Source organism: Melospiza georgiana, chromosome 6 (genome assembly GCF_028018845.1).
Source record: "Melospiza georgiana isolate bMelGeo1 chromosome 6, bMelGeo1.pri, whole genome shotgun sequence".
Classification (NCBI taxonomy): domain Eukaryota; kingdom Metazoa; phylum Chordata; class Aves; order Passeriformes; family Passerellidae; genus Melospiza; species Melospiza georgiana.
This window is the reverse complement of record NC_080435.1, coordinates 58,780,305-58,805,037: the sequence shown is the minus strand read 5'-3', so window position 1 is coordinate 58,805,037 and position 24,733 is coordinate 58,780,305. Positions and strand designations below refer to the sequence as shown.

The following is a 24,733-nucleotide window of genomic DNA, read 5'->3' as shown; positions in this document are numbered from 1 at the left end:
ATAACAGTTTATGAACAAACACATGTCAAAGATAAGTAAGAAAATCTCAGAATGTGTGGTTGATGAACTCACTTTGCAGCAATTGCAATTATGTATTCTTGCAAGAAATGGAAGGAGAAGAAATGCTTTGTACTTTAACTCAAGAAACTGGAAACATTTGTCAAGGCTAAGTAGAAAAATAATTTAAAGGAAGTCAAAGGTATTCAAAAGAATGTAAATGGCTTTGTATTTTGTGTGGAAAAATGAAAACCTTTCATAGAAGGAGACTGTGGTGATCTCTGATCCTGTCCAAATGCAAATGGAAAGCTAACATCATCTTTTCCATCTCCAAATGCATGAGAAGTTGATTCCAAGGGGGAGGGAAAGGCAAATGCATCCTCATTTTCTGGTTTCCCAAAGAAGCTTCCTATATGGAATACAGATAATATTTGTTATTAGATTAAATCTGAGTGAATACTGCATTCAGCACATGCTTCTTTATTAACATATTGTGCCAAATATCCCACTGAGAATCACCCTACAGTTGTGTGTTTAGTGCTCCTCCAGAGATGATATTTCCAGGGAGTTGTTACTAGAATTGACATGGGATAAAGTGTGGAGCACTTGAAGGGTTTAGAACAACAGAACACTTCTGCATGATACATTTTGCAACAGAAGTGTTTGTAAATAGAATCTGCAAAAGTGTTTATTTAGAGAAAAATGTGATGACTCATTGAAATACTTGGACTTTGTCTTCTCCCTTGCAAATCCTCTCATTTTGCTTCAAACACACCTAACACTACCCCTACTTCTTTCTTTCTTTCTTCCTCATACCTTTTCTTTTCCATGATCCATCAGATGTTTAGAGTCCAACATGCAAGGGAAGATTTAAGCTAAAGGTTTAGTTAAAACACAAATAAACCACTGAGCTACATTATCACAGCTGAATATCCTTTCAGACAACCAAAGGAGCTCTGTTAAGCTGGATCATGAGCCTGTCAGTCATGGGAGCACAAGCAGAAAAGAGCTGATATACACAAGTACATCTGAGTTTCAGACTTACCAATATCTTCATGTGAGGACAGAGAGTTCAGGTTGCCCACAGGATAATTTTCCTCTGTCTGAAATGTAAACAGATTTTTTATTTAACAAATGAGAAAGGCAAAAGTAAACTTTAATGCTGATATGTATTTGCTTTTTTTGTGAGAAAAACACTGTCTCAGTGAATGTTAGCAGCTTTAAAAAATCTGGATTTAAAGGTATTTATTAGTCCCTAAAGTTGCAAGGTGAGTTCTTTGAACAAATGGGTTTTATGATATTTACATACAGCTGCAAACACTCTTCCTCCATTCTTCTAGGAAAAAACCAGACTGATAACAGTCCAAAAGCTGACCTGACTTAATGCTGATTTTTAAACCAAAACTATTCAAAACTATTCAAATTGTGACATTTTATAAAATCTGCAAGCAACAACACAAATACTTCCTGCTGAATAGAGCCTCATATTGCCAGAAAGAGTAGCAGGATAACCACTTGTCACTCTTAAAATGAGTTCTTAGATTTAAAATAGATGCTGAAATTCTTCAAAACTCCCATCTAACTTTAAAGAACCACAGATCTGCTACAGCCTGGTAAATTCTTGGTTTCTGCTGCTAAGCAGGCACAACATATTGTGGGTTCTGAGAGCATTGGGTGATTTTAAACACACCTCATTCCTAAACAATTCAGGAACCACACACCAGTGTGCTCTCTCCTACACACAGGCCATGCTAAGCCCTGTCCTATGCATCTATCCTGGATCCCCAGTTATCTACCTAAGAGCCCAGGAGAGGAAAAATTACTCTGCAGCACTGCAAAGAAAATGGAAGACCTTGATTCCATTCCCTGCTCCATTTAATTGCCTGCCTAGCTCCTCCATTTGAGTATGGCTAATCCATTTTTGCTGTTCAGTAACCCTAATAGACTCTCCTTCCCTTCTCACTGTTCTTCACTTCAAGACAAAACCACACAGGAGAAGCATGTGAGTTGTGAATTCTGCTGGAGGACTTGAATTTTGCACTGTAACAGTCAACCAGAAGCCTTTTGGTGAATTGAGTCACTGTATATTTGTACATGATCCATGTGAGAGAGATTCATAACCTAGACATTAAAAAAATGTTTGCTGCAAAGATAACCACTCTGAAAAATCTCATTCAGTGTCAATGTTGTTTTGTTCACCATATTTGCTTTGTGGAAATGTAATGTTCACAATTAATCATTTTTTTACCTCATCAGATGAATTTTGTGCTCCAAACAGAGAAGAATCAAATAAATTAAAGCCAGGTGACTTCTGGGTGAAGTTCATGTGAGAAAAGAAAGCAGGAAATTTTGATGTTCCTTCTTCACAACCTAAATTTTGAATGCTGTAAATACAGAAATGTAGAAACTATATTAATAGCTTTTTAAGTGGTGTAGATGGCTTTTTCCCTTCTATTTTTTCCTTTTCTTCTTTTTTCACTGTTTTACATCCCCATAGCTTTCATCAATAATTGTTTTTTGCATCACAGAACAGATAACACAATTATTTAAAGTAATGGGAGGTGATGTTCTTACAAACTCCCTGCCCTCTTAACAAAAAAAAAAACCTAAAAGCCTATTAAAGATTGAAATCAGAGTGACAAATATTACTGCAGGAAAAGACAATGTGTATAATATATTTCTAAGCAAAGTACTGATCTTTCAAAACAGCTTCAACTGGAAATGATACTGTAGGAAGAAAACTGAATAAATATCAAGCATAACTCAGGAAAAAATTCTAAATATTTTAGAAGAGTTTTCTAGAAAATTATTTCATTACTATCTTTCAAAAACAGTAAAAATGTTTATACAATAAGTGTGAGAACAAATTTTGCTTATAATCAAAATAAAAGCTGAAATCATACGAGTCAAATAGAGGTGTTTTTGAGAAGTGAGGGCTTTTCCCCTTTAAGTCAGGTGTTTTAGGTGCTCTTAAGAAAGGTTCTGCACTTTCTTCTTCTATGGCAGGATTATCTTCATTTGGCTTAAAACCTGTGTGCACATCCTGTTAAAAAGAAACAAACAATGATATTTATAACATACAACATTTCCCAAAATACCATTAGTCCTTTTAACTGTAAATATGTTCTCAGTGGAGCCAGCACTGAGCCTGTTTATTTATAGTTCTGTGCAAGAAATGAATTTTAAATGCAGACTTTTTTCAAAACATTTCACCAGCTCACTTTGGTGAAAATGTTATACACCAATTGACACTTTACCAGTTTCTTGCCAACTGAATCAAGTATGTCAAAATACTTAGACTATTCTAAATAAACTTCTTACTCATGACACAAGAAAGGTTTTTCTTACTTGAGGTACATACAAACAGTCCATGTGCTCATCTGCTTCTTCATCGACATGTTTGGCCTCCTGGCTTGCTGCACAAAAAAGACAGCACTGCCTGTATTATAACAGCATTTTAACCAGACACATAAAAATGACATTGTGGGAAAGAATTCTTGAGAAAAGTTCACTAGCTTGGCATTGCTATTGGTAAGGAAGTGTTCTGACTGTGGTTTTCTCAACAACCCATTTTGTGGCTCTGTCCATAACAATTACCTCTTGTTCTGCCACTCGTTGCTGTCAAAGCATTACTGAGGCTGCTGCTTGTGGTTTGGTGTGTTCTTCAAACCTGCCCATTGTTCCTGAGAGTGCTGTGTTTGTCTACTCCAGCTATTACCCTCTGAGAGGGCTAATAGTCAATAGAAACAGGTGGGAACAATAGAAAAAGCACATCCCTGTGACAGTGATGAAGTGTAGTTTAAAGAACTGGGCAAGAGTCAGGAGGAGAAATGAGAAGAAACATTATCAGACTTGCTGCTGTCAGAGTTTCTGCTCTAAATTTCAGACTGTGCAATGTCTCAGGCACTGTGAGTTAAGGTCCTATATTTTCTTTGTAAAAAAAATCTAGGCTATAATCTTTTACATGCATCTGAATTAGAAGTTCAATTAGAAAAACAAATATTTAAACTGAAGTTCAGTTCCTCGTGATTTCGAAAACTACAGGTGTATTTGTAACTACCCTGGCTTTTTCCTGTAGCATTCTGCATGTTTTTCTCCAGTTAATTTTCATCTTTAATAATCTTGATCTGATTCTTCAAGATACCTAAATTACTGGGTTTATTATATTTCACTTTGCATTTTCTTGTGCCTTCTGGCTAGACGTTAAGACTGGATTTCATTTTACCCAAGTAATTTGAGATTCAGGTGTGAATTTACAAGAGATGTTGGACAGATCCTTTCCCTCACAATGGTCGGTGCAGACTAAATCCCACATCACTGAGCAGTTAAGTCTCCATTTAAATCAGGACTCTGCCTGTCTGCTATACTCAAATTTTGAGCTAAACAATCAAGGTGGAAAAGAAATGAAAATGGTGGCCCTCTCAATGCCAGAGTTAAAATTTGGTGCCTAGAATTTCCTAGTTTATAACTATATGATCCAACCTTATAAAAAAAATTACAGTAATACTTTACCCATTCTTGCATTTCCACTCTCAAACTGTTGATAGGAAGTCAACTGCTTTGGAAGATCTGACAGTCTAAAAGACAAAGTTTAATATTTGCCAAAATGTGAATTATTTCCATAAACCCCAGCCTCAGGAATGAAAGCTATTTTGTTAAAGAAAATTTACCTGAATTTCACTTGGTTTTTTATGCTTACTGTTGATGGAACTTGGGCAATTTCTGGGCGATTAGTCCCTGCAGTCTCAATAACCATTGTCTAAAAAACAGAAAAAACTCACATGAGGCAGAAAGTGAAATTTGCATTTCAACAGTATCACTCTGATTTCTCCTTAAGCTGTGGAAATCCCTTCTTTTAACCAGAAATTAAGGATCAGACAACATTAAAACTTTTTCTTTGTTTTACCTACATTTTGACAGCATGATACCTTACATTCTGTAATTTTCTAATATTTAGTCACAGCTATGCTAACTAGATATGATTAATTAACTTTTCACTGTAACACCAATAGTGCTGTGCCATTTACAAACTTCCTGCAGGTTGGCTGCTGCTGCAGCCTGGTTGCTTGTGCTTGAGAACACAGAAAGGGCTGGGGCCAAAAAATCACTCTGATTCCTCCTTATACTGTGAAAATCCCTTCTTTTAACCAGAAACTAAGGATCAGACAATGTAAAAACTTTTTCTTTGTTTTACCTGCAGTTTGACAACATGATGCCCTGTATTCTGTAAATTTTTAATACTTAGTCACAGCACTGATGTGATTAATTAACTTTTTACTGTAACACCAATAGTGCTGTGCCATTTACAAACTTCCAGCAGGTTTGCTGCTGCTGCAGCCTGGTTGCTCGTGCTTGAGAACATAGAAAGGGCTGGGGCCAGAAATCCCTCTGATTTCTCAGAAATCACTCTGATTTCTCCTGAGACTGTGGAAATCCCTTCTTTTAAACAGAAAGGGCTGGGGCCAGGCCTGGCTCTGCCTCTGGAGGCCAACTGAGCATCCACATCAGTCTCAGCTAGCACAGGTCTCATGTGGAGATTGAAAAACTGCAGAAAATATGGAAAAACTCCCAACCTCACAGAATTTCATCAGAGCAGAAGCCATCACTCTTCTCTGTAGCGTGTATTTGTGCCTTCAGGGCAGGGTGAGGAATCTATGCCTCAGCATCAAATAACACATTATTTTACAGGGAGTGTCTAGTTCTTGTTTCTTTTTAATTATCAAAATGTATCAAACTGATTTCTATTCAGGGTAGGGTACAAAAGAGCTGATTCTGCAGAATCTGCCTGCCATTGAACTCCTGTAGTGTACAGCACACCTTTGCTGAAGCATAGCAACCTTCTTTCTTCCAATCTTTTTATTTTTCCTCAGGCTCCATCTTCTTTTCCTTGTTGCCATCACCCTTTCTTAAAGTTCTCTTAACCTTGACTTACTGCTTCCTACAATTGTCTAAGTGCAATTCCAGGTCCCAGACTCCCAGCCTCATCTCTAGATTACCCTGGCAACAGCCCTGCCATCATCCTCATCATCTCCAACTCCCTAAGCCAGTCACAAATCAGAATTGCTTGAAATTTCTTCTGGTCTTGCCCCACTCAGTCCTGTCAGTGTCCTTCATCTTGTTTTGTGTTATGAAGGCTTTGTCTTCTACACAGACTTCATTCTAAACCATTTAGTGATTGCTCACCTCATTCTTCAGTTCCCTTGAAATTCTTAAGAAAATCACAGCTGATTATGCTAACTTTTTTTAACTGATTTTTTTGTTGTTCATTAAATTTTGTTGTTCATCAAACTGGTGTTCAATTCACTCCACCATTTCAAAAATGTCATAGTAACTACAGTCTTACGGGTGAGAGATAGAAAATGGAGTTGTGGGCTCTTGCAGTGCACCAAGGAGTGTTGTTCATGGTTTTATCCCTCTCAGCCCAGATTTCTGTTTCTGGTCAAACCTCAGAATGGAGTTGTTAGCTGTGGGCTGTCCTGTACACTCAGTCCTTTATGAAACCCTTCATTATGGGGTGGATGGCTCATGATTCACCATTAACAGAAGGGTTTGATCCTCCTTTAGAGTTCCAAATATTTGCTACATACAGAATCTACAGAGGGGATTTTAAATTATAAAAACTGTGATACAAAATGAGTTGCTAAGATGATCCAACTCTATTTTGGCATTAGAATGCACTTTTTAAGAACAGAGATATTTGCAGAATGCAAAGGCACCAAAGAAAGATTTTTACTGTGATTACCAAGAAATTGCAGATTACCATGATTAGCAATTTACAGTGCTAACAGGTTTTATGTAAGATATAATACCATGAGGTATATTTGAAGTGTTTTAAATTTAAACAACCACATAAAACAGATTATAACAACCACATAAAACAGATTATATAACTTCATATTTTTACCAGTGGGAGAGCAACACACCTGTGATAAATTTTTTGCCAGGTTAGAGGAACTGCTGGTGGCCACTGAAAGTTCCACTGATTTCTCTTTTTCTTCTTTCCCTAAATTTACAAATATTACATAATATTGTCAGTAAGATTAAGTATCTAAAGTATGGCATTGTCAAACTTGGGAACAAACCTTATAAATTTTCCTTTTAATAGAGAGCAAAAAGAAACTTTATCACAAAGTATGAGAGTATGAAACAAATAACAGCTGTTTAATATTTACTGTACTAATGCAAACAGTGTTAAAGGTATTTTAGATTTGAGATTAAATTCTTTTCAGATGTTTCTGACACCACACATTGGGTGTATCTGTCATGTTACTTTACTCATTGCACAGATAAGGGAAAAATCAGACACACAAGATTCACAGAACATAAAAAAAGGTAAGCACCCAACTTTCATTGAAAGCCTGGCTTCAAATATAAGTAGTTGAGCAGCTCACTAGATTTGTTATCATCACTTACCCATTCTTTTGCACAAAAATAACCCAAAATGCTCACTGAAGTCATTAAACACACTGCACCTGTTTCTGGTCTTTGCTTTGAGAATCGAAAACTCTGTACAGACTGGACAAATTTCTGAGGAATGCATGGGACATGCAATGTTTTAAACAGCTGGTGTTTCCCCTTTGGCAAAGATGGGCATTCACGCTCTTCAAACACCCTAAACAAATTTAAAAAGAAAAATTATTCATTGCAAAAGAAAAGAAATCATAAAATATAGCTGCTTCAAATAAGTGGAATTCTCAAGGGCATTGGATGTCGTCAAGGAAGTTCTACCACTTTCAGCACCAGTAGTTGACAAAAATGAGGTTTTCTTTAAATAATATAAGGGAGAGAGAATATCTCTGGAAAAGAAGCCATGAAGAGTAATAAGCCAATCAAAGGAACATAGTTGGCTTAAATTTTGTCAGTATCAAAGAAAAGAATAAATATTGTGGAGTTTTACACTTTAATCAAAGTGCCTCATTATTATAGTTCTGAAATCACATTTTCACATTTAAAACCACTTTTTCTCTCTCTGAGATTGTCTGAAATACTCACACTACACATACACAAAAGAGAAAACTGCAGCAAGTGTTTTCACTTGTGGGGTAATTATCTGTGTAGGGTAAAGAGCCCTTTACAGTGCAGAAAGACAAAGGTTAGCAGAACAATGAAGAGTAAAGTGGCTGTTTGGCACAGGAACATTTACTATTTCTTAGAATAATTAGTTCTATTTTATTTTCTCTCTGGCATTCCTGCTTAGTGCCTCTGTGCTTCTAGCTACAACATCTGGTTTGTAGTTGACTGAACAATGCTGTTCAGAACAAATGAAGAACTGAGTCAGTCTTTTTGTTCTTCTTGAAATTCTCCATAAACAAAAATAAGATAAAATGTAGGATACAATTTTTAAGATAGTGTGGAGTAAAATTAGCAACACTAATTAAAAAATACCACTGAGAAGATCTGGCTAAATATAAGGACCTAACATACTAAACTCATATGCATACATGTGAGCTGTGTGAACTGTGCTGTCATAAAACCCTGAAAGCACCTCAGCCAAGCATCTCTGATGAAAAGAACTATTTTGTCTTGCAGTTCCATTTATACCTGGTGCTGTGCTGGACTGAGACTGAACAAACTGTACAAAACATCTACCACCTAAAAAACTAAAATCCAGAGTAAATCTTTCAGTTACATTAGCTCCAGATAAACCTGTGTCAAGAATGAATGCTACAGAAAGCAAGATGTGTGGGGCTGGTGTATCTGTAAATTCAGATGCAGGGAGTCAAAAGCAAGGAGAAATCAAAACAGAGCCAACACACCTCACTGAGGGATTCTCACCCCTCCACACCCAGAGCATGAATCTCTGACTCTTACAACAGGTCTTTAACTGCTGGTTTGTGTTCTGCAGACTCAACACACATGGGTTTCTTTGAAAATTCAGAGTGCTTTCCATCTTTTTTTTTTTTACCTTGCCTTGAAACTAGGGGGATTTCTTGCTTCCCCATGTTTCTGTTCTTGCCAGTTACAAAATTCTTACATGAAAAGGTAAAATGGGTGCAAAGGCTACACCACAAAGAAATGTTCATCTCAGTGATTCATAGGTCTGTAAGAAGATACTAAAGACTTAAAAGGTCCCTGTGAAAAAAATCTTAGGAATTACTAAAATGACACTTTTTTATAGATATGTTCCACTAAATGCCTATTTAAAGCCCTAAAAGGATTCTTTTTCAAGAACACCATAATATAAAATCACTTAGACAAAGTCTTTCAGACATATTTTTGCTTTAAAATGGATTTTGGTCTAAAAATGCCAGATCAACAGGAGATGTTTTAACATTCCCAAGGACTCCAGATAAGTGCAAGATAGTCCTCATGGTGATTTTCAGTCATTGTAATTGAGCTCAAATTAAAGTGAGTCCCAGCTGTAAATGATCACTGACTAATTTACTAAGCCATTAATCCTGTCTATGAAACTTTCACTCATGCTTGTTTTTAAGAGCTAAATTAAGAGTTAAATTTCTTAAGTAGCTCAGAGGTGAAGACAACTGACATGTGGAACCCTGACTCCTTTTCCAAATACATATATTTAGTAGAGTTAGTGTTATTTTATCTCTGACTGCACAGTCCCTGTAGTTCTATTCAAAGCTACTCACACAGATCTCTCAGCAGTAGCTGAGGAGAAAATGCTTCTACAAAATAGTATAGAAAATGTGTCCAGATACATTGAGCTTCCAAGAATCAAAAGTTGTCACTATCTTAACCCTCAGAAATATAAAACTTTTAAAATTACATAATTAAATCACATGACCAGGATTAGAGAAGCTTTCCAGTCCTTACTGAACAGCAATCTGTGTTTTGTAGCAGTCTTTGTGTAAATTCTGACACAGTATCCTGGATAAAAGTAAGGGCAAAAAATATTTTGAAGTGTACCTTTCTTTAAACAGTTCTGGCTTCTCAAGACTTTTCTGATTTTTTCCTTCAATCTTTTCGGAATTATTTTGATCTTCTTTAGTCTCTTTGAAGCTCTTAAAAGATAAAGAACAAATGGCATAAAAACTGACAAAACTTGAACTATTTTAGCTACATGCTGCAAAAGTTTTCTAAACTTCATGAATCAGTGCTCATGAACTAATACTAAATAGTAGTAGCTTCTGTAGCCAAGAGGTTCTGAAGAAATGGGGAGAACAAGGTTAAAAAGAGGAAATTTTTTTATTGGGTCAACTGTAACAACTGGAATAAACAGAAGTTTTGGAGCATGGGTGTAAATGTCAGAACCTGGAGCTCTTTGCATGGTCTCCTTCAACAAATTCTCCCTTCTCCCTGTCTGTTTACACAGCACAAACCACATTGGGAACTTCAGTCTGGAACCAGGAGTGTCAAACAGGATGACAGAATATAAACAGCAAAAGCACCTGTGCAAAATGTGCTGCTATCAGCACTAGGCAGTGAATGGAGTCCTTGATCTGCTGCAGACAGATGGGTAAAAGCACCCAGATGCAATTCCCATAAAAAGTTATTAAACCTTTACAAGACTGGGCTACTCAGGCTTAGAAGAGACCTTTTACAGAGGAGTAGGTCCAAAATCTGTACTGATAAAATCCCTTTGATTATTTTGAAGATTCTCCCTTTGGAATCAGCATTTCTCCTGGTCAATCAGCCAGTTTTACTTCTGGGTGTTACATACCCACACATGTATTTTGGTGAAAAAAATAAGGAGAGGAGGAATTTCCATTATTCTTATTGTAAAGCATACTTAGTTAAATGCAAACCTTTAAAAACCCAGTAGGTAAAAGAGTGTGCAGCTTTCACCCAGAGTGTGACAGCTGCACACTCAAACCCTGGGGCTCCCTGAGGAGTGGCCCTGATCTGTTTTCAAGTGTATTCTCCTGAGCTGACACCAAAGTCATCGTGACACGGTGCCTTGGCAGAAACTGTGGCACAAACTGAGGTCAGCAGAAAGGAAACTGTAAAAACCTTCACATCCATGGCCCCCTCTTCTCTAAGAAAACACATGTGATGCTATAGAAAAGTAATTATAAGGCTGGGATCATCCTGTTGGTCTGTGAGCTTGAAAATACACTACTTTTTTGATGTTTCAGAAAATGTAACTGCGGTATGTATGACCACATATATAACACATATTTATATAAAATAAAATAAAATATAAAATACAGTTACCTTTGTTAAATAGTCACATTTCATTTGTAATTCTTCAGCTTCTTTTTCCAGTTTGATGGTTTCCTGGGCAGCAGCTTCAGCAAGCTGCAGGGTTTCCTGTGTTTTTTTCCTCATAGAGGCACTTCCAAGTCATGGAATATATTTTACAACAATATATGAAATATATTTTACAACAATATATGGAATATATTTTACAACAATATATGGAATATATTTTACAATATATTTCCTCAAGCAAGGGATGCCACCAGATCCCTGACCTCTCTATGCCATAACACAAATGTTAGAGGTGCAGGAAGCCCTGATAAATCTGCATTTTCTTGGCAAATTTTCAACTCTAACATCTATTAAGCTTCTCCTAAATGAAGCATTTTGATGGATATGTTATTAAATGAAATTTTGGATTCTTTACCCAAAATGCTCCCATAAATTCAAACTGAATAGCTGACTTTGACCTCCAGTTTTCTCAGAGAGAAATGTTAATGCTGCCACTCTAAACATAAATATAGAAATATAGAAATATAGAAATATAGAAATATAGAAATATAGAAATATATATAAATAATTACTATCTTTTCTAATAGAAAGTTTTGAAAGGTGAATATAAAACTTCTTTCCTGACAACTGAGCAAACACTAGAAATCAAGGATACATGTGTACAGCCCAATTATTTATGGATGCAAAAGGAACAGCCTCTGCAAAAATAAAATTTACCTTCAGATCATTAACTAACAAATCAATTTTCTTAAGCAAATACAAGATAAATTAATAGATCATGAGCATTTATCCTGGCTTGGTACAGATAACAAAAATTGCAGTATAACAGCACTAAAATGTGATGAAAATTAAATTTGTAATTTTGAGAGGCTCGATCTAAAGAAATCTTAGAACTTTTTCACCCCAAGAAGTTCAATGACAAATCTCTCCCCATTACATTTATGGGTTGTAGGAAGTAGTATCAATATAAATATAATCTAAATTCTTATTTGCTAGAGATTTTTTTCTTATTTGCTACAGATATTTTTTTCTAAAAATGGTGTGACAAAGAGAATATATTTTATTAGTTTAAAGGAAACTTTGGAAAATTGGAGGTTTTCTGTATGACACCTTTAATGTGCAGTGCACTGCCAAAAGGCTTTATGGCAAAAGCATTGACAATAGCAGTACCCAGAATATCCAAGCAAGCATCTTCTTTCCATTTGTATTTTTCAAGGCATTTCAAAACTCTCTTTTGAATTTCTTCAACTTCTTCCTTTATTTGGTAATACTTCTGGGCCAGAGCAGTTTCTGTATATTTTTTGTGGTGTTCCTCCAAATTCATCCTACACTGGGTTATGGAATCCTCATATAATTTCCTATAAAAATACATGCAATTTAATTTTTTTTCACAGGAAACCATTGTTTATAAGGAAAAAAAACCTATAAATTCTGGCATCAGCTCAGTTAATTTGCTGCTGTCATAGGAAGAAAAGTCAGTTTATATTTATATAGCAATATTTGGGTTGATTTTTTTTTCCAGTTATATTCAAGGAAGACTATGCTGTATGTAACAAAGGACATGATGTAAAAAAGCAGGCAAATCTCCCTGTTCTGAGGGGAATGTGGACCATACCATATTCAAAGGCAGCCTGGCAGATGACAAATGTGTTTTTGGCTGTGTTATTATCATGAAACTCACTGCAGGCCAAAGTCTGTGCTGGTGCATGTTGGCACAATTCCATCAGTTTTGGTGGAGCTGGATCAAAGTTACAGGGGGAGAGAATTTGGCCAAACTTCCCATATTTAGAGCAGCCTGGGGCAGCACAGGACTGAGATGCTGAGTAATCTTGGGGAAGCCTTAAACACACACACCAGTCACGCTGAAACAACAGGACTATTCATACTTAGGGCTAAGCAAACACTTAAAGGTTTAAGTGGCAAAGAGCCAGAATGCTCAGCTTCTTGTGGGGCTGCCCTGTAAATTCATGTTACACTAAATGTAACTTCACTGACACCATGTGAGCACATAGCTATGAATTGATGAAGTAGGTTACATCAATTAATGCAGGAAAAGCTCATGTGAACAATGCAGAGGTAAATTTTAAAATATTAAGTTATTAGTACACCTAAAGATTAGCAAGAAAATCCTTTATGGGAAGAACTAGGGTGCATAAAAGCAATGAAAGCCAGAATCCCATTTCTTAACCTGTCCCTACATTAAGGAACAGCTCTCACCACTTGCACAGCTCCCAGGACTTCCCTTTAAGGAACATTTTATCTCCAACTGCTATTTATCATTTAATTGCAGCATGACTGAAAGGCTGCATTTGAGAGTTCTGGCTGCCCACTGGCTGTGCCAGGCAATGGCAGAGAGAAAAACTTATGTCTACATTCAATACCAGAATCTTCTGCTCTTACAGAAGGAAAACAAATTCACAAGGCAAAACACAGTCAGATTCTAATTTGCAAATCAAACTGCACTCCAGGCAAGAGTTCCTGTTGAACTGACTGTTAAAATGTAGGGGAGAGAAGCTGTAGGTCAACACTGTGAATCAAACCTAGAAACTGATATTTCCCAAACTTCACATAGAAAATGACACTAATTTATGTGCTTTTCTACACAGGTGGTCTCAGGAATTTAAGGTTTTTTGTTTGCTTAATATTTCTGTATACTGTACAAAATTTTTCAGGTATGAAAGATTAAAAATATTCAGTTCTATTTAATTAAATAGATGTTACAGCAATCACTGATCAAAAATAAATTTGCTAATAAACTTAGAATGCATTACAAATAGATTAAAATAATATAAATAAGTAAAAGAATTTGTTTTAGCAGGTACATTTTAAGCCTGTGAATATAATCCTAGAACTTTATATTCTTTTCCCAAAATCTATTTTTAACAGACAATATTTATGGCCATATGTAGTTTAGAAGTCTTGAGTAATCACCACTATTTTTAATATTTTCTCTGAGTATTTTACATCCTGCAGTTCTTGCAGATAACACAGACTATTTAGAATTCACCACTGTTCACATTAATCAGAAAAAGTTTTAATCTAATTACAACAGGAAAAGGGCAGCACTCACAACCCCCTGAACATTATGTGGATAGCAATTTATTACTTTTTCCTTTTCATATCACTTATTTTCAGGATTAACTTCCAGTTCATAAATGCATTCTTATATGTTCTTGAAACCAATAACAACAAAAAAATGTTGAACATTTTATAAACCTCCATTATAAGTGCCTAATTAAACATGAACTGATCTGCCCATCTTTAAAACACATCTTTCCATCTAAAGCAGCATGTCCTCAGTGCCCCCAAAAGTCAGATTAAAAAGAACATTCAGCTCATAAAGTTCTAAAAACACTTCTTTTTCTTCCTAATTTAAATATTTAGAATTTACTGAATGCACATCTTGCTGACTTGAACATATCATCAAATGCTTTGGTGCAGAGAGACTGTATTTGGGGCACAGTTTTGAAAAATGCATGAATGAAATTTATTATGTGATTTGTAATCATGATGTCTCACAATTAAGCTCAGGAAAACAGATCAAACACTTTCATGTTGGAACTGAAACTAGTTATCTAAAGAAGCAATTTAAAAGTAATGCTTCTTTGGCTTGTCAGCTCAAATTAGTGAAAGCCAAAAAGGCTTAATCATATACTCATAGAAAGCCAATTTAGCCTTATTTTTCACCAAATTTAGAGCTCTGAACAGGAAGAAGAAAGATAAGCTACTAAGTGAGTTAATTAAAGGCTCTCAGGCATGCTGTTTCTGCTGTCTTGGACAACTGGCAAAAAGAATTATTGCAAAAAACACAAAGCCAATGTTTTAAATTACTTAAATTTACAAATTTTAACTGGTATTTAGGTATTTGGAGGGGTTTGCCATGACTTCTGCACTTCAGAGCAGCAGCCTCCACCCCCTCAGAGGCAGAGCAGGGCAGGTGAGCAGCCCCCCAGACTGCAGATCAGTTTTACTTTGTTCAGTGGAACTTTGCAGGGTTTCCTTGGCACAGCATTTTTGGCACAGCATATTCTCATTTCTGTGAGAATCTTCAGGGTCTGCTCTTTATTTCATTGACTGTAGGCAGATACATCACACAATTATTAATTTCTTTTAAATGCTGAGTCTAATTAATGAAGATTAAACACCTGAGATGCCCCTCACTGAACAGAATTGAATTTGCAATTAATGCTGACTAGAAGCTTGCCCACAACAAGTCTTAAAATTATTTTAGACCAGGCTTTTCTGAGCCACTTTCTCATTTTTCAGGACCTAAGACTGAGTTTGCATGTTTTGTGGTTATTTTGAAGAATATACAACAGTATACAAAAACTAGATTTGTATATTCTGATAATGCCATGCAATTCATATTCAAAAATAAGGAAAAGCATAAAATTATCTAAATGCTTCTTACTGTTACTTGAAAACATTAATTATTTCTATGTATTGGGCTTTTCTTGATACAGTAGGCAATCATACAATTCTCTGAAAAATTATAATAGGCATTACAATGGGAAGCAACTGATTTTCAAGAATTCATATTTTATCATATTTCTTTAGCAATTAAAAAATAGCATATGATCTCATAGTAATGTAAACAAAAATTCTTTCAATTATTCGGTCTCTTCTAAGTGACTATAAGCTGAAAAGTTTGCAACAATTTTTTCTTGCACACAGCACTAGTTTTGCTGATCAGTTTAGTCAGTACTACTGCTGGAAACCTCATCTTATGTGATCAGAGATACCTCTCAGTTTCTGTGGCTTCCTCTAAAGCTTTCATTTCATTGTTCAAATATTCTCCATGCTTTTTAAGAATTACATAGGTGGACTTCCAGCTGTGAACAAAGTAAACAAAAAATAAAAGCATATTAGGGGTCTTTCTTAGTAAAAAACATTCAGAAAAGAAAACACCTAGATACTTTAGCTAGCTTGCAAATGATTTATTAATTTTTTGAAAGTTAAATATAAATGAAGTCTTTTGCAGGCATACATTTGTTTTGTAATATTTTAAACCTGCAAATTCAAGAAGAAATAAAAATATATATATATTTAGAATTAAGAAACATTACAAAGCACTTTTTAAGAAATTAATGGAATGAACTTCACAAATTTTTGGAGCTAATGCTAAGTAATGAAGCATCTAAATCCACATTTTGGTCCTCAGCACATCACCATCAATAAATCCTTTAGATATGTTGAATCTTCTTGTTGGAGACACCCACAACTTCATTCTCACCAGTATCACCAGCACCCATCTCACACCCAAATGCATTCAGAATTTCCAATGCACTCAGAATTTCCCCATTTGCCAAGCAAGTCCTGCTCAGAAAGCATCAAAGTGATTTTCCTGCAGCAGGAGGCTGTAGGTGGTACTGAGAGCAGAGCAGCTTCACAGAATTCTTGGGACTATTGAAAGAGCAGGACTTTCTCAACATCCAGGCATTAGAAATAGCTCTGCCTTGGATATGGGAATACCAGAAAAACAGGCAGATAGACTTTCTGATTCAAGTGAAATTCTGATGTCACCTTTAGGAGAGGAATATTAAAAAGTTTTAGAAAAGAAAGAATCTTGTCGGGGGAAAAAAGTTGGTATAAGAAGCAGGAACCATCCAGCACTCCTGGCACAAATTGTTGGACAACACTGGTGATTAAAAGTGGAACTACAAAATGTTACTTCACCATTCCTCCTGCAAATTCAGCAGAAAGCTGAATTTCAAAAGGGTCAGATTTTTTTCAAAAACAGAAACCAACATACTTCTATCAAAATGTGCCTGCACACCAGACACTATTATGTTCTTTTACTCAGAAAACTCCATTACTTACTTTGTAGGGAAAAAAATAAGATGTAAAATTCATAGAGATTTTATTAATCAGAGCACAAGCCATGCTGTGAGTTACATTTTTTTATTCACATCTATTCTGTGGACATGAAAAAACATGTGGTACAAGAACAGTGGTTTGTGAACACAGCCAGGCATGCAGGATTCAAGCAGCTCATTTACTTGTTTGCAAAATGCATCACTGCCTCATGGATGTCCTTGGTAGCCATCACATTTATTTGTCCTTCCTTTCATCAGCCAGGGTATAGAAAAGATCTTTAACCACACTACTCTGGAAGCAATAAAATTATCCTGCAGTTTGTCTTGGGACAGGACAACAATTTTCCTAACTAACAATATTCTGAGTTCATGTGGCTTTTTTTTTTAATTATCTTCTATTTCCAAATCCCACCATCCTTGCATCCAAATTTAAAAATTGTATAGAGAAACAATAAAATTGGAATAGGTTCCTTCAGCAGCATTTCACCCTTTCTTACTGCTCTGGGATCAACATTTCTAGTTTGAATCCTTCAAGAAACTAAATATTAGCAAAATGTCATCACTTGTCTAAAAATATGTTTCATTTGGGTCATTTTCTGCCTTCAGGTCTTTTTTACATAGACCAATATGGATTTCTTCAGAAAACACAGTATTATCCCAATACATCTCTCCCATAAATCATATTTTCTCTAGACTTGCTGAATATAAGAAGCTTGTATTTTGTTCAAAGTCTTCAAAACTGCTTCAATGTACTCAGAATGTCTTGTAACCCAGACAAAATGTTGCTTCTCTGACAGCTCTGTTGAGCTCTATCACTGGCAATTAGTCAGCTGTGAGGGTGATTGTGACTCCAAAACAGTATCTGAATTTACAAAACCAACATTAGAATCATGTCCAGTATAGATGGAGTGTCAACTAGAATAAATTTTAGAAGTTTGGGGTGATTCTACTGTGTAAGTGCTCTAATTGTCTGATCTTATAGCCAGGGCTTGTTTATTGCAGTTTTCAGTCTGTCGTTAAATGACATTTCCAATAATTTAAGACACAAAGTCTCTACTCTTCTGCAAGCATTGTCCTTCTATGAATACATGTATTCATTAATGAGTCACTTCTCATTTTCAGTCTCTTTACACTAATGCCATTAATTATTCTTTGTAGGACTTGAGCCAAAACCCATTGAATTCAATGATTAAAATTTAGATCAGATCCTTAGTCCTACCCTTAATTTTTTACTCCTTCATTTGCATCACTTAACAGTTTGTCATTTGCAAACAGATTTGCAGCCTCAAAAAGATATCAAGGGAAGCAATGTGGATAGTTTCATAAACTTGTGTAAGAGTTCATTTTACACTACATTGGAGGCAAGAACTTAATGTGATGGAAAAATAGAATTTATTTACCAAGGTCAGATCTTTTCCCAACTCATTTAATGGTAAAGCTACAAATCAGTATTGAATGACAACTCATTCAAATAAGCCAGCCACTATACCAACTTTATTCACTAATGATTCCATTCTTGCTTTTTCTTTCTGAGAGTTCAAAATAAACCTAGAAAGGACCCCAATGCCATCTTTACTTTTATCTTTATTCTCAGAAACACCCACACTCTCCATTCATATTGCAAAAAAAATTTTAAATGTATCTCATAGATATTTTTATTGAAGTATATAATAGATATTTTTATTGAAGTACTTACCTTTAGATATAGAATTGTAAGGAAACAAAATAGAATTTGCCAAAAAAATCCTCACTCCAGCTTCTGAGGAACTAGTCAGATTGTGGAGTAATGGAAAACTCTGGTGGATTTTATCAGCTGGGGAAAATTCTCTGTATTGTCAAATATAGATTTGCCTTTCCAGCTACCCTTGACAAACACCTGAGGTTTTAATTTTTAAAAGTTACGTGTCAGGAAGATGAAATTCCTTGTAGCTAAATTGTGTCTTGAAAAGCTTCTAATTACTAAGATCCAAAAGTGATCAGCATTTAAAATTTGAACTACTTATCTGATACAAACATTTATGTAAGGGAAACTGTGAATAGCAGCCCATTGCATTCATCAAAGGATTGTGCCCTGAAGGCAAATTTTGCAGTCTGGAGCAAAACTGATACTGGAATCTGCCAGCAGCAGCATACCCATGTGTGGAGAGGCAGTTATGGCACATCTTGTGTAAAAATCTGTATAGGAGAAAAAGTAACTTGAAACATGTTATGAAGAAAGGATAGAAAGATGTTCAATTTTAGGAAGTTTTTTTTTTTAACAGCATTCTTAATATTGGTCAAATTGGACAAAACTCAGGTGCATCCAAGTGTAGAAAAATTATTCTTCTGTTACCTTACTACATGGATACTTTAGCATGCTGCAAAGATAGTACCTGTGATCTTCTAAAAACTGGGGATCTGAATAAAAAACCAACCCAAAATCAAATGTAGTCTGCTTTTCTATAATTCTTCTTCAGCAGGTGGTTAATACCCAAATTTTTATACCTAAAATTTGCAGTTTAAAATAAACAGGAGAACACTGAAGTTTTTTTTTAACATCACTGCTGTCAGAACACACCCACATTTATTTTTCCCTTCCTTCCTCAGTGACTTCCTTAGTGGCAGCCTCAGCTCAGAGCTCAGGCTCTCCCATACTCACGCATCACAGTGCCTCTTGCTGTTCTCGTTGTGCTTTTGCAAATCAGCAATTGCCTCATTGCTTTTCTTTATATTTTCCTCCAACCAAGCAATTTCATTCTTTTTTTCTGTGATTTCTGCAGTGTACGCTGGAATTAAAAAAATAAATTTAAAAGTATATTCGTGCATTTTCAACAAATCCGTGAAACAAAAAATCTATATTTAGAATGATTGAAAATTCCTTCCTAAAAAAACTTAATCTTCATTAATGCCAGGTGAGTGGACAGCCTGCAGTTAAGCAAGGTAACAACAAAGTGAGCCAAAACATAGGGATTTTCAGCTGTGTGGTGAGAACTTTAATTATCATCTTATAGTGTGAGACTGCCATGGTTTGTGCTGTTTCTGAGTCCCAGAACTGTTAGTGATATTCCCCAGTTCTGTGCTCCCACTGAAACACTCCTCACTCTCTAGCCAGAACCAGGACCCTCTTTCAAACATTTGTATTCTTTTGCAGAAGCCCAGAATGTCAAATATTCTGAGTGGGAAAGCTGACTACAATAAAGAAAAAAATAAAAAACACCACAAAAGGCATATAAGCAATTAGTGGAAAACAGAAAGAGAAAAAATAAAATAAAAAGGAATTTTACTCCATGTAGGAATGTGTAATGTATGATAAATTGGTATAGGACACAGGTTAATTAATTAAAAAGTGCTTTATAGTGACAGGTTCTCAAGGACTATGATATTTGTGAAGATTCTTAAGGCAAATTTAATTCTGCCTCTTCTGACAGCAGACAGCTGATAGCACTTTCTGAATGAGTGGCTAGAGGAGAATCCATGTTGTTGAAAATGATCAGTATTTCCTTCACAAGTAAAAGCTGTGAGAGCTGTCATGCATGCTCACCTTGCAATGCAAGGCATAACTTGGTGAATGCTTTTTCTCTGCATTTTTTAATTCTTTTTTTCTATGCAAGATTTCAGATTTATCAGTGCTGAACCATCCCTTGCTATCATTGCTTCCCTGAAGCATTAAATGCCAGAGCAGGTGGCCCAGCACAGAAGTCAATCACATCCTGCACTTCTCTCATCTACTCCATTGGGAAGAGCATCTTAGTGATGCAAGATGGGTCTGGAGTTGTTGGAATTACTGCTCTGAAACTTCAATTTTCCTGAATTTGGGCTCTGGTTTTGCATTATTTGCTATATATTAATTTTCAACAGCATCTGCATTTATAGCAGAAAATAAACCACTTCTCACAGAGAAATGTCAGTCAGTGAAAAGCAAAAATTTCTCAATGTCATTTAATATCTTGGGTTATCCTTGGGTTATCTTCAGTCCCTTAATATTTTCAATATCTAAAGTCAATAACTTGTCTTTACTCAGCATGAAGCATAAATATTGGACAACTGACATGGCTTCATTTCTGTAAATAAACAGCTGAGTATGGCAGAACTCTGTAGATGACTTTTTGAGATTTATCAAAACATAACATTATTAACAGAATAAACACTTCACATCTCATTTAGTATTTTTTACAGATAAGCACTTCTGTGAGCTGTCCAACTCACCCTGTGCTTTCCCAAGGACCTGGTGGGTGAGATCCATCTCGCCCCAAAGTGCAGGGACCCTCTTCAGAACAGCTCACCCATGGCTGCAGCCACACCCAGCTGAGAGAAGCTGGCATTTTAAAAGTTTACTTTATCTAACCCACTTTAAACTGTTTCTTCAGGATAAGGTAAATCACATCCTAAAAGTGCCCGTTTCCCTCCACTGGTAAGAAAGGGACTGTAGCCAAATAGCCTGATGGATCTCACACCAAAAGTCCAAGGCTGAATGCTACAGCTGTTCATCTGCCAAGTAATACTCACACTGAGAAAAAATTACATCAGTGTCACTATTTTTTGCTGAGTTGCTGAGTTTTTGGAAGACTTAACCCAAACTGCTAAAAGCCTGAGTGTTGGCTGTGTGTTTACACATATTTAGGTATTGCTGAACACAAAAGCAGCTATGCCATGTTACTACACAGCCCTTGGATTTTCCCTAAGAGCATTTACCCTAAGCCTGCATAAGTGTTAAGGAAAGCCTTATCTCTGAGGTTCAGTTGTGTGGAGAGTTAAACCAGAATCCAAGGTGTGCCAGATTTAGTGTTACAGATGTTTTCATGTTTAAGGTGCTTCAATTCAATTGTGATAATCTTCTCAATGAATAAGTACTTGGACATATCAGTGAAGATTATTAGAAATGTTGTAATCAAAAAGAACACCAATTAGACCAGAATTTTCCCTTCTGCTTTTTTTTTTTTTTTTTTTTTTTTAATAGAGGTTTTATGGAGGTTATGTCCTTGAATATCTACCATGAAGTACCAGAGGTGAGCACAGATGTTCTCAGATTGTTTGTGGCAGACAAACTATTCTTCAGATTTCATGAAGTGATTCTACATAGTAGCATGGTTAAAAAAATCAGTCCAGACATAAGTCTGTAGTATTGTGTTTACTGGAAGCTCTGGGACAGAGCAAATTTGATGCAGAGCAAGACTTTCTCTTTGGGTTTACTGTTTTGAATTTCAAATAAAGTAACCAGCTGCTTGATAGCAAAAAAAGAAGAACAAGGCTTGAGTACGTAGCAGCAACTGAGAGAACTTTCATTATGTCAAGAAAACAGAAAGGGAGAAGATGCAGTGAGGCAGAGGTCCAAATCTGGAAAGAACAAAAACTATGAAGAAAGAAAGGGAGGCAAGTGGCAGATGTATTGAGCAAGCACAGCTGAATCAAAGGCTGCCAGTGACTGTGAGGAGCTGCAGAGTCAGAGCAGGAAATGGCGCAGCACGAAGCTGCCTGTCCATGAGGCAGCTGAGCAGCCTCGGCTGAAAGTGTTGAGCAAAAGCGAAGTGTGCTGGGGAGAATGAGCGAGTATTGATGGCTAAAGACGAGGCAGGGTGAGAGCAGGACACGGGACAGCTTCCATTGTTTGTCCCGCTTCCGCCCCCGAGACACAGAGCGTGTCCCAGGATTAACGGAACAAAATCGGTGTTCAGCATCCAGTAAAATGATCGTTTATCACTACTCACAATTTATCTGATGGTCCACATGTTCCTTAGCACTGTGAATCTTTTCTATCTGGGAAGCTAAAGAAGAAAATTAACCCTTCATTATATACATATATACGAGTGGAGCTGTGAAACAAACAGCATTAATTGCACAAACTCTGATTAACAATTATTTTAGCAAAATATCTAAATAGAAATTTTACTATTATTAACCTCCCAGCTAACACTATGTAGCCAAAGAACAAAAGCTTAATATTATACATTTATTTGAAGTTAATATAACTGTTTAAAGCAGAAAATAAAGCAGACTGTATGCAGTGCATAAGTAATTGTTAATAAAAAAATGTATGATATCATGACCTACCAAACTTGACCAGAATTTTGTCCAAGCTGATCGAAACCTTGCCACTCATTTCTTAAACTTCAAAAGAAAAATGCAATTCAAGGATTTACACAGTCAAAAGCCTTGTTGACACAATAAACAAGCAAAAATTGCAAGACAATACCACACATTGTAACATAAAAGGGAGAAAAGTAGTTTTAGCTGCATTTGAATTACTATCTAGTGGAACCAAATTTCTCACTAATGGTATAAGGGAGTTGTAAGAGTCTAAACCACACTTAGGGAAACAGGACATTTATAATTTAGGTACAGCGTTGCTCCTGGAGCAGTTGCGTTTGAGAGGTTGAATGTTCTCAGAAGGCAATGAAGAAAGCAAGGAGAGATGTTTGTGTACAAGATGTATAACCTGTACTCCAGCTGGTTACTGAGCCTTTGGACTGCAGTGCTGCTGATGGAAAAGCTCCTCCAGCATCCTGCACACTCCTCCTGCCCAACCACCAAGTCCATTGAAATCAAAGGTGTGGGAATGCTAGGTGTGATTAAAGACACAATTCTCACTAAATGGAAACCGGATTGCTACAAATCCTTTCTTCTGTTTGTACCGCGCTGCTACGCGCAGAAATTCAGTTTTTGGAGCTGGGGGGTGATGGCGATCCCTAAAAGGGCTGCAAACACCGCTCATCAGGACGCTCCGGGCACTGGTCGTTATTCAGGTGCATTAACAACGAGCAAAGTTGGGCTTTGACTGTCCCACCGTGGCTTCCCCATCTCACGGCGAGAGGAGCAAAGCCACGGCAAAGCGGGGCTGAGGATGAGACCCTAATCCAGGATCAAGGGGAATAGAAAACAACCGCAGAACTGGACTAAAGTGGCATCAGGGCTCCATCCTGCAGCACTGGGGCAGCGGCAGCGGGAGGGGCGAGGCAGCGTTTGAACGCTGGGTGTTTGACAGAAATGAATTTGTCTCATGTTAAGGGGGGATCAGAACATCCAAGGGACTGGATTAGCACAGGCTGCGGTAAAAACTCCGAGAAAGAGATAATAGTTTTACCAAATGTGTTTAAAGGATTGAAATCCTAGTGCCTGAAAACACTTAAGGTGGCAAATTTTTAAAAATCTTCTGAAAATAATAAGAAAAATACGAGGAAATACTACCTCAAGCCACAGATCAAGGCAGAATATTTTTGCTTTCTCACCATGCGAAAAAAAAAATTTCCGAAGTAATTCCTTAGAATAAAAAAAAAATGAAGCATATATTAAAAAGGTGAAAAATGTGCTCTCAAGAAGAAACTATTTAATAGTGTTTATTACCTGGTTTTCTGAAACTTCCAATAAAAACTGTAAGAGATTAGGTAAAGAAATTTTATTTACTGTTATTTATAAACTGCAACACAAATTTCATCAATAGACCAGACTGTATAGCTATATATTATTGAGATAGAGACTACTGTATTATCACAAAAAAATACAAATAATTTTACCTTTTGAATATTTTTGTAGAAGAGTGCTAATGTTTTTGTAGAGAGAACGAAAATGTTTATTTTCTTTTACTGTAGTTTTACAATAAAATTCATAAAAATAGTAAAGTTGCAGAAAATCGTGCTTCTGAAAGCATGAATATGTAAAATATTTATTTTTCTGGTATTGTTAAAAAGAAGTGGTGTAACTGCAAATGTCAAATGTTATTCTGTGCTGTGAATTATGAGGATACAGGTGTCACCAGTAGAAAACGCTGAGAAATTCAATGGCACTGGTAATATACATGGTGTTTGCAGACTTTTAAAACAGTAGATAACACCAGC

At 36.2% G+C, this 24,733-nt stretch overlaps 1 protein-coding gene across 1 annotated transcript; it reads right to left on the bottom strand.

Annotated features, from left to right (window-relative positions):
• Window positions 1-203: 203 nt before the first annotated feature.
• On the bottom strand, window positions 204-23,001 carry C6H14orf39 (chromosome 6 C14orf39 homolog). The gene is made up of 16 exons (XM_058026726.1): window positions 22,953-23,001; window positions 22,610-22,666; window positions 19,564-19,690; window positions 15,852-15,941; window positions 12,280-12,467; window positions 11,765-11,807; window positions 11,113-11,233; window positions 9,865-9,959; window positions 7,470-7,609; window positions 6,921-7,000; window positions 4,668-4,756; window positions 4,510-4,574; window positions 3,359-3,413; window positions 2,246-2,381; window positions 1,043-1,100; window positions 204-406 (listed from the first exon to the last, which is right to left on the bottom strand). The coding sequence occupies exons 1-16, from the start codon at window positions 22,999-23,001 to the stop codon at window positions 204-206; spliced, it is 1,596 nt and encodes a 531-aa protein (XP_057882709.1).
• Window positions 23,002-24,733: the final 1,732 nt, after the last annotated feature.

What these genes read in the sequence shown, in the direction of transcription:
- C6H14orf39 (XM_058026726.1), bottom strand. Translation starts at nt 23,001, where the DNA reads ATGAGTGGCAAGGTTTCGATCAGCTTGGACAAAATTCTGGTCAAGTTT. An exon ending in TGTGGACCATCAGATAAATT is followed by an intron (nt 19,691 to 22,609) that starts GTGAGTAGTGAT and finishes TTTTAATTCCAG; the next exon opens with CGTACACTGCAGAAATCACA. An exon ending in AATGTGACTATTTAACAAAG is followed by an intron (nt 9,960 to 11,112) that starts GTAACTGTATTT and finishes TTATCTTTTAAG; the next exon opens with AGCTTCAAAGAGACTAAAGA.